Genomic DNA, 10,871 nt, shown 5'->3' with positions numbered 1-10,871 from the left:
GCTCTGTGGAAATAATGGTAGAGCTAAGTTTCAATACAGGACAAAGTGATAAGCAAAGGTAGGGAAAAGGGAGAAGGGGGAGTGGGAGGCTGATCACAGGCCCATAAAGAAAACACGCAAGACAGAGGGTGACAATGCATTTAAGGGGTGGGAACACTTAAGGTGAGGTTATCGTGTGGAAGAGCTCAGAAGTGGAACTTGGTCTACTTTACCAGGTTATTTTTAACGTCAACTGCAAAGTATTAGTAGTTTCATTTTTTGGCGGCGACTGCCAGTATCAGAGCGCGGTAGAAGCTCCATGAGAAAGGTCAGGATACTCTGGACAGAATACAGAATTCCGCGGGCAGCCGCACTTGCGAGGATCAGACAGCTTCCCCCTGCCTAGACTACCTACGAGTGCCCGAGGCAACCGGAATCACGCCCCTTCCTGGGACCGGCTCCGCGATCGCGTCACTTCCGGGCCTCAGCGATTCGCCTCCGGGTTAGGCTGAGCCTTCTGCTTTCTGTGACTGGTGGAGCTGCCGCGCCGTCCGCGTTCTCTCCTCCCGGTGAGAACGAACCGCAGTGTCCACCGGCGAGGAGCCAGCCCTGTCCCGGTCAGAGAAAGACGACGAGGATACCTGGGAGCGGGCGTCGGCCGGGCTGGGCCGCGCCGGTGCGGGCTGGCGACTCTGCTCCTCCGCTTGCTGCTGTCTGTGGGAACTGGGTGCCAGCGCTGAGGGGCTTCCAGCGGACAGGGACCCCCTTCCCCGGCTCCCCTGCCCACCCTGCCGGGGAGGGCGGAAGATGCCGGTGAAGAAGAAGAGAAAATCCCCTGGGGTGGCAGCCGCAGTAGCGGAAGACGGAGGCCTCAAAAAGTGTAAAATCTCCAGGTACCATCTCCCCCCACCCTTCAAGCTTCCCTCCTCCCTCCTTTGCTGGACAACTGGAGGAAAAGGAGTCGGGCCCGGCCTGCCGGGCTGGGGCTGGAGACAGGTGAGGCCCCTTTGATCGAGCTAGGCTAGGTGCCGAACACCGCGAGTCTCCGCGCCCGACCCGACCTCGTGTTCGAGTGTATGCACGCTGGCGTTTATGGAGAGACTAGAAGAGCCGCCCACGTTAAGAGTCTACGTGCCCTGCAGGGTGGGGAACAGATGCATATGTAAATTGCGCTCACCCCCACCCCCACCCCACAACCGACCCTCAATCCCGTACTGCCGTATCGCTCCTCTGCCTTTTTCTAGGCTTAGAAGTGAGTGCAGATCCGCGGAAGGGTCACTTCTAGAATTTCTTTGTAGAGTGTGAAGAAAGCAGCACATAAGGAATCTTGACAGCTGTCTTGGGAATGGTAGAAAGGAAAACTTGTATGCTGTAATTGGCCTCCATATTTAGTATTTGGAGTGGCCTAACCCGGAAGGTCCCAGCAGGAGGCCTTTTAAATTGCAGGAGCCCCATTTTCTGGAAGTATAGTGCCTCACCTATGCCAAGTGCCTGTGTGCAGAGTTGGAAAGGCCCTGCATGCTTTTTGTCTTCTAGCATTCAGGACGCTGTTAGCTCTCAGCATTAATTAAATAATTTGTGAGCTCTTGTACTCTGTCCTATTGGTAAGAAAGAAGACAAGGCAGAACTATATAGTAGTAGTTCTTTGATCACTTTGTAGCATATCCTGGAGGCATCACAGCAAAATTATATGCTACAAAAAAATAACTGCAATTTTGGTGTGAGAAGTGGGTTTTTTTTTTTTTTTCTTTGTGACAATCTTCCACTGTCGCCCAGGCTGGAGTGCAGTGGCGCGATCTCCGCTCACTGCAACCTCCGCCTCCCGGGTTCAAGCGATACTCCTGCCTCAGCCTCCTAAGTAGCTGGGATTACAGGTGTCCACCACCACGCCCTGCTAAATTTTTGTATTTTTAGTAGAGACGGGGTTTCACTATGTTGGCCAGGCTGGTCTTGAACTCCTGACCTCGCGATCCGCCCACCTCGGCCTCCCAAAGTGCTGGGATTACAGGCGTGAGCCACCTCGCCCGACTGAGAAATGCTTTTTAAAAAAATACCCATATTAGCTGCCTTTTCATCAATGGTTGGCACTTGATATGACAACTTCAGGTGCTACTATTAAAAGAAGACAGTAGCCAGGATTATAAGAAGAAAATAATGCTAGAGCTCTCCTTAAAGAGAGATCTGCTTAAACTGTGAGGTAGATGACTTATCTAGTCATTTTCTTTTTTGTAATTGGTCGACTTTTTTCCCTTGTTACTGTGTTTTGGTAAAGGGGTCTAAGGAGTATTTCTTGGGCTATTAATGTGAAAGATGATACACTTTTCTTATACCTCTTGTTAGCCAACATTAGAATTTGACATGGGTTACTTTAGTAGCTCATATTTTTATAAGATATAGGCAAATTATTAATTCATTTTTGTATTACTCTATCTCATAGCCATCTTAAGTATATAATGTATTAAAATTATTTAAGTTAAGTACATTAAGATTGCTGAGCAGGCAGTATTATTAGAACTCAGGTGATACTTTATCAATTTAAATTTTTAAATATGATACTCTTACTTTACATTACTCAATTACAGAGGTTCTAGCATTTCTATAACATTGTAGGATAATTTGAGTTCCTTGAAAAAAGTTTCTCTGAAGGTCATTAAATTCTAGAGGCCATTTTGAACTTACCAAATTTTAGTTATTTTATGAAAAAGAGAAAATGATTTTATGAAAAAAATGAAACAGAATGAACAGAAGCTAGGATTAAATACCCTGTCCCAATTATTTGGACTGTTATTAACTTTTAGGGTTTTTTGGTTGTGTTTTTTTAAATCTGTGAAATTTAATATACCCTTAGGTCCTAAGTCATCATTTATCTTAAAAAATCTAAGCTTAGGTGATAAAACAACTCTTAATATAACATTTTATTTTGAAATATTGATTCATTAATTATCAAAATATACTTCGTGTTTGTTTTCAATATTTCTCTATTACACACAAATAGAATTTCTATACAAATCATTAGAATCACAATAAATATACTTTTCCAACTACTAGGTTGAACTTCTTTGTAGTCTTTTAAAATGTGGGGAAATAACTTATTGATAAATTTGCGTTTTGATACTGAGTGAAGAGATGTTCGGGTTTTGTAAGCCGATAATTCTTATGTATAGACTACTGTTTCAAGTTGCAATTACTTAACAATTTCAGTTTTTTTCCAGTAATGCCAACCGAAGAAAAAAAAAAAAACCTTTGTTTAATGTGAATTGAAGTAGTTAATTTTGAACTTAGTTTTTCTCTAAGAGTTGAGATGTGATAAAAATCTTAGGCATCTGTGTGTTTTCTAAGCTATTGCAGATCCCAACCCCCTGCTAGACTAATAAGTGGAGAGGAACATTTTTCAAGCAAGAAGTGCCTGGCTTGGTTTTATGAATATGCAGGTAATGAAATTAATGTAAGAAGATACCAGTCATATGCTTCAAAAGTTTATTTGGCTCATTCATTTAACAAATTATCTGTTACAGGCTTGCTATATGTTAGTGCTATGAACTGGGATGGGGGTCGGGACTGACGATTGTGGGTAGGCTAAAAATTTGTTGCCAATGTAGGCTGATATTTCTTTACATATATATTCAGTATATATTTACTGAGAGGGAAGAAACTCTTTTACTATTAATAAAACGTGTAAACAAAGATTCACTTATTTACATCCATTGGCTAAAGTAGTATTCTGGAAAATAAAAGGTACATAATAAAACATTTTTGTACTTGATATTGTGGAAAACACAAAGTACATAATAGGACATTTCTATTCAATATTCTTTTTTTGAAATTTTTCTGAACTAACATTTTCTGAAACTTTTGGGGAGACATAGTAAAAGATTTATACCCCTCAGTTATAATTGTACAACACATTTACCTTTTAATAATTATCGTTTAGCCATCCACTTCTAATAGAGATGCAATAGTAAGAAAATAAATAGACTGATATTAATACAGTGTGATAAATACTATATTCAGAAGATACACTGTTAGAGTTCATAGGAGGAATATATAACCCAGCTTTTAAAGTGTCATGGGAGTTTTCTAGAGAAGCTAACTTAACCTCAGTTAAATCCTGTAACTGGTGGATGAAGAGCCCTAGGCTCAGGTGGGGTTGTGTTTTAGAGGCAAAAGTCAAAGCCAGCTAGAGATGAGGCTGAAGAGTTAAGCAAATATATGCACAAGAACACTTACACTATCTCATAAGCATATATGAAATTTTTTTCCCCTTAGAATAGTTTTGTTTTTTTTGGAGTTACTGATTTTAAAGCTTTTCTTTTTCTTTTCCCTGTTTCCCCTTTTATTTTTTTTTTTACCTGTTTCACTTTTTTTTTCTCCTTTTAATCACCATCATTCTCAAAATGTTTGTTTAAAATAGAAGTGTATATGTAGCTATTGCCTTATATTTAGTGCTCATCCACATTAAGGTCGAAAGTGGTATACTTTGAACTTGAGGTATAAGTTTAGGCTAATTGTATGGAATGTAAGACTATTTTGAAAGGGGGGCAGTAACTTCACTGTTGGGATCAGCTGAGTGATCCCAAAGTACAATTTTAAAATTGTTTAGTGACAGAACAGATTCTTTCTAGACCAGAAATAAATGCTATTACTGGCATCCCAAGACAACCACTAACCCAATTTAAATGAAGGGAATTCATTTCTTACTGACCTCCATTTAAAATGTTGACCCATTATCCCAAATGCCAGTTTTACTGGTATGCATGATATAGAATCAAAAGGTCATTCATCTTATTTCATTTATAAAGGTTACTAGATACAACAGAAATAGAAAATATTTTCCTCAACTAGGAACTTTCTGGGTAACATAAGATTCTAATTAAACATTTGTTTACTATATTAGCATTTTTAATAGCCAACATAATAATTGCATTATTCAGGAATTGTCCTAGGTATATTATTTTTTTCTTGTGACTGTTCTGTTAAATAGGTAGTATTATCACCACCTCCCCACTACGACTTTATTTTTTGAGACAGGGTCTCTGTCGCCCATGCTGGAGTGCAGTGCTGCCATCATGACTGCAGCCTTGCGCTCCTGGGCTCAGGCCATCCTCCCACCTCAGCCTTCCTAGTAGGTGGCATTATAGGCATGTGCCACCACGCCCAGCTAATTTTTTAAATTTTTTGTAGAAATGGGGTTTCACCATGTGGCCCAGACTGGTCTCGAACTCCTGGGCGCAAGTGATCTACCTACCTCAGCTTCCCAAAGTGGTGGGATTACAGGCATGAGCTGCTGTGCTTGGCCATACCTTCATTTTATAGATGAGAAAACTGAGACTTAGATTAATTTGCCCAAGATCATATAGTGACAAGAGCCAGGATTCAAACCCCGGTCCTTCTGATTCTAAAGTCCATGCTTTTAACTACTATGCTTTTATGTATTTTGTATTTAAATTTTATAATGTTTATAATTATATATAGTTATAAACATTTTGTTATAATAGACATCATTTTGTGTTTATTTTTTATTTAAGCTAATTTTCACTTTTACAAAGAAAATATTGGTACTCTTGGTTAACTTCTGTCATCCAGTCAATAAATATTGAGCACTTGTCTGTGCTGAGTGCTGGATATATAGGTGCTGAGCAAATCAGACAAGATCCCTGCCTTTGGGGGACTTGCCTTCTGGTGAGGAAGACAGTAAACAGGTATGTAGGCAAGATAAGTACAGATTGTGGGGAGTTTATAAGGATAATAAATATGGTGAGGTTCAGGAATAGAGAATAAAGAAGGGTTAGATGGACTTTCGGAGTGATTAGGGAAGGCCTCTCTGTGGAGACCACTTTGTGCAGAGACCTGTTTAGGGAGGAACCATGTTTTTTTGGCCAAATAAACAGTAACTGTTCTGTCTTGACATGGGTATGTTCTTATTAAAATGAAGGCAATAATTTTGCCTACTGAGAATAATACATGTAAAGCCCTTAGCACAATACCTGGTAGTCAGAACTCAAATGTTAGTTGTTATTATTATTAAAACAGTAATAGCATTACACCATCAGATTTACTGGTTGTGTTTTTTACAATGTTCCAAAATTAACTACTCTTATGTAGCTCATGTTGAAGGTACTGTGTCACTGAACATTTTTTTTTTTTCCCTTAAGCATCTGTTATGGCTGGCATGGTATTAGGCCTTGCAGATATAGCTGGGAACATTTCTTTATGGTTATGAAGAAATCAGGAAATTGATGGTGTTTTTCTTTTAGTTTTGAAAATATCACTAAACTTTTTACTATGGTATTATATCATGTGTGATAAGGCTGTTGGTTTTGTTCTTTCACAAGACCTCATTCTTGAGTGATATTTAAATTAATGATTCAGTAATATACTGACTTATGGTAATTAAAAACATGGAAAGTGAAAGGGCAGTTTTAAGATCTCATAGAGTCAAAAAATAAGTTTGGAATTGCGTAGTCCTAATGTAGTACCTAGCTGGTGGAGTAGCGTGAACTCCTAGTATGAACAAAATCATTTCTGTAGCTTCTTCAATTGAGGGGAAACCTAATTGTCCAAAAGAGTTAATTAAATTTAGCTCCAGAGGTTTTACCCAGAGAGTAGTTTTATTAGAAAGATTGGAAGCAATGTTAGTGGAAGGATTAACATTTTGCAGTCTGGGGAAAGCACCTTAGTTACAGACCTTGCTTTCGACTTAGATCTGTTACTATTTACATCACGTTGGCAAAGTCAGTTAACATTCACAGACCTTATCTAAGTTATAAGTTATTATATCTCTATGTCATCTCATTTGACTGAATTCTAACCAAATTTTAATTAGTAATCACCAAGTAATCCTCCAGTTTCTAGGGGGGGGCTATACTGATATTTCTTTTTTTTTTTTTTTTTTTTTGAGATGGAGTCTCGCTCTGTCACTGTGCTAGAGTGCAGTGGTGCAATCTCGGCTCACTGCAACCTCTGCCACCTGGGTTAAGCGATTCTCCTGCCTCAGCCTCCTGAGTAGCTTGGATTACAGACGCCTGCCACCACGTCTGGCTCATTTTTGTAGTTTTAGTAGAGATGGGGTTTCACCATCTTGGCCAGGCTGGTCTTGAAATCCTGACCTCGTAATCCATCTGCCTCGGCCTCCCAAAGTGATGAGATTACAGGCGTGAGCCACCGCTCCTGGCTTATACTGATATTTCTTGACACCTCTTCAGCTTTCTCTTCGAATCTGTAATGGCAACTTTGAGAGCAAGTATGTTTTCTTGATGCTTTAGAAAAATTTACAATATATTCACATCATGGCTTTTAAAAAAACCATTTGTCTTTTCCCTTAATTTTTAATTTTTTGTTTTTTTTGAGACAGGGCCTTGCTCTCTCTCAGGCTAGAGTACAATGGCGTGATCATGGCTCACTGCAGCCTCAAACTCCTGGGCTCAAGCAATCCTCCCACCTCAGTCTCCTGGGTAGCTGGGACCACAGACTGGCACCACCACACGCGGCTATTTTTTTTTTTCCCTGGAGATGGGGTCTCCCTATGTTGTCCAGGTTTGTCTGGAACTCCTGAGCTCAAGTGATACTCCCACCTCGGCCTCCCAAAGTGCTAAGATTACAGGCATGAGCCACCACACCTGGGCCTCTTAAATTTTTAAATCTGATTTTTGTTTTCTTTCAGTCATACATAAGAATACATACTCAGTTATGCATTTTTAACACCTTTATTGTATATGTATGCCTTTTAAATTATAAAATTAACACATTCTCATTTAAACAATTCTCCAAATATATAAAGGAAGAAAAAGCACCCTATAATCACCCCCTTCACCTTTTAACACATGAGTGCATTGTTAGTACTTACTTAAACCTAATAACATTTACCATGTTACACAAAAAAATTAAAAAGGGTTTTGGCTTCAGACCATGTATTAATGCCATCTTAGCAGCTTGGATCTCAGGCAGCAAGAATGTATTGACTTTATGTTGTGCTAGTAACCTAAAGATGGTGCTATCAAATCTACCTGAGCAGCCTTGGTCTAGTGCATGGTTTATAAAGCTGGAGGATTCCTTTAAAAAGAAAAATAGAGGCTTCTCTTGACTATTAAGAATAATATCTCAAGATTATATTTTCAAAATCCCATAGCAGTCAACACATTTCTCATATTATTACAAAATTTGTTTTAGTCTTATCCAGTCATAAAAGAGACTAGTGATGATGTAATTACTATATTTTGGGAATCTGATAACGTTTTGAAAAAATGATAATTGATGTATTGATTTATTCGTGTTGCTAAGGGTGTAAAATAAGGAACAAGTTAAATACCAGTAATTAATTTTTGGACAAATGATAGACATTAGCTAATTGAAAGATTAAACTTTTGTTTCTACATTAAGGTGATAATTAATGCTTGCTGTCTATTTTAGAACCAAGATGATAAGGAAAATAGCTCTTTCTGGAAATGGAGTGTAGTAATTTCCATAATTCATTATTTCCAAAATACGTTTGTCTTTTTCAGTAATTAAATTATATTTGAGTATATTTCAAAAGGGTAATAAATGGCCTATTTTATAAGTAAACATTAAACCCTTCTGATTACTGTATTGAACTTTGTGTTGGTTCTGATATTCCAGTAGATTAAGAAGCTCCAGCTGCCTTATGTTTCTTCATATTCATACATTGTCAAAAATTTTATTCGGAGTAAGCGCTCAGTAAATTTTTTTTTTTTAAATGGATCGGTTTGAGTTTTTGTACTAACTCATGATTGATACTAATGGAGTATTTCTTTGCTGCTTTTTAAATTTTCTTAATTTCATATTGTAATGTGTTCAAAGAATACTTCACAAATTTTAAATTTTAAATCCTGTAGCAAATATTTATACTTATCAAAGCTATGCCAAAATTCAGATTTAATTATTTGCAAAATATTGTGTGTTCATGGGTACTTTTAGCCTGATGGTTTATGTTTCATGTTGATATTATAACAAAATAATGTAAATTATTTTTGTCTTTGAAGGTCCTGATGAAGTTGTAGGGCCAGAAGGAATGGAAAAATTTTGTGAAGACATTGGTGTTGAACCTGAAAATGTATGTTTTATTTCTAAGTAGAATGGAATATAAGTGGGATATAGCATATTCATAAATTTATAAAAATTGAGACACTTTAATTTTGTATGAAGATTTTATTTCTTCATGTTTAATATTGTAAATTTGCATTTAGGGCATTTTTAATCAGTTTAAGTTGGGCAAATGTGTTCTTTCTTGATACAAATGTTATATGTAATAGAATAAGAGATTCAACCTTCAGAAACTGTTAGAACTTTTTACTTTTAAGAAATTGGCACATCTCAATTTCTTTATATATAGTTAGTAATTCCAGAGGTTATACTCTTTAATAGTTGAAGGATGGAAGTAGTTGTGTAAAAATGCTCTCCATGATAAATATAGACATGATTATCTCTATGCTGACTTTTCCCCTATCCTTTATGTTCTGTTCTTTCCAGATTATTATGTTAGTTTTAGCGTGGAAATTGGAGGCTGAAAGCATGGGATTTTTTACCAAGGAAGAATGGTTAAAGGGAATGACTTCATTACAGTAAGAAATTTTTTTAAAAAACAAATTTGATGGCCTATTTGAAGATCTTAATTGATATTTTGTGCTTCATAATTTTCAGGAGTAAGGTCTCACCTTAAATCAAATCTGTTTGATCTATAACAATTAGTTTGGGGATTGAAAAAATTAAATTGTGGTCTTGACAAATGAATAGGTACCCCATGTTTTATATTCTCTAAGAAAGAACCTTAGTACAGTCCTATAAAAATTGCTTGATTCTCTTTGTGAGTCACTTAAAAGTTCATGATCAAAGACCTACTTATTTACAGGTTGTTTAAGTGTAAGGTTTTCCCTCTCTGAATACAGAATTCTGCTATCTAAGTATGTTTATTGGGCAGCTCTAAGCTCTAGGGCCTCCTCTCCCTTCTTCGTTTTTATATTTGACTTTAAAAATTTGAAGGTAGAGTTACATAACAGTTTTATGCCTTCTTTATTGCCAAGTGAATTTCATAAAGGACAAAAGTAGAAATGTCGTAACCGCTCCCATGCACTCTTTACCCATTTTATAGTCCTACACTTTCAGTTTAGGATCCTGCCTTTCAACATTTTTTCATAAGTTGCAGAATTGCACCTTGTAAAAATAATTTGGTTTTGGCTTTTCTAAATGAAGTGTGCTTAATTTCAGAATCAGTTAGTAATTTTGTGTTAATTGTGTAGTATCATGTTTGTAGTGTTTCTGCAGAGTATTAGTTATCAACATTCTAAAATAGAGGAAGCATTAATTTATAACATTTTTGAGGCAAAAACTGGGGCTTAATTAGCTGTGTGGTTTCCTATTGTGATTATGCTTTCATTAACACATGTAATTATTTTTTGCCTGGCCTTAAATTTTTTTTAAAGTATTTGTTTATGAGGCACTAAAATTTTTAAATTTGAATTTTCAGTGCCTAATGGTTTATAATTCTCTTTTTTAACTGACATTAACATGTTGACACGTAGATACTTTATATATTTATTATTGGGTAAAAGCCTTTGCTTATGTGAACCGAATCATAATTTCTTGAATGGAATATAAAATCAACCCTCCCACTTCCATTTTTTTAATAGTCTGAGACCCAGGGAGGTTAAGAAAATATTAGTCTCAGTTCCTTAGTAGTAGTGCTTAGTTAGAACCTAGAATTCAAATTTTCTGATTACCTATCTATAATCCTGTATTCCTATTATATTGTTACTTTCTATATAAATCAGCATTCCTTATAAAATAGAGGACCATTATTTTTAAATTATAGCATTTGCTACCAAGACTGAATTCTTCCATACATTTAGGTGTCATAATATGCTCAGTTAAATACATTGATT

The 10,871-nt window shown here is 36.9% G+C and overlaps 1 protein-coding gene across 1 annotated transcript in view; it reads left to right on the top strand.

Annotated features, from left to right (window-relative positions):
• Positions 1-443: 443 nt before the first annotated feature.
• Positions 444-10,871, top strand: part of DCUN1D5 (DCN1, defective in cullin neddylation 1, domain containing 5) — a 30,029-nt gene continuing 19,601 nt past the window's right edge. Inside the window, exons 1-4 of the mRNA XM_011926638.1 lie at positions 444-872; positions 3,319-3,410; positions 8,976-9,046; positions 9,463-9,554. Of these exons, the coding sequence (XP_011782028.1) occupies positions 787-872; positions 3,319-3,410; positions 8,976-9,046; positions 9,463-9,554 (341 nt within the window). The 5' untranslated portion in view covers positions 444-786. The remainder of the gene's footprint in view (positions 873-3,318; positions 3,411-8,975; positions 9,047-9,462; positions 9,555-10,871) is intronic.

This window comes from Colobus angolensis, unplaced genomic scaffold (genome assembly GCF_000951035.1).
Source record: "Colobus angolensis palliatus isolate OR3802 unplaced genomic scaffold, Cang.pa_1.0 Scaffold7, whole genome shotgun sequence".
Classification (NCBI taxonomy): Eukaryota; Metazoa; Chordata; class Mammalia; order Primates; family Cercopithecidae; genus Colobus; species Colobus angolensis.
The sequence above is the reverse complement of the archived record's forward strand: the minus strand, read 5'-3'. Positions and strand labels throughout refer to the sequence as shown.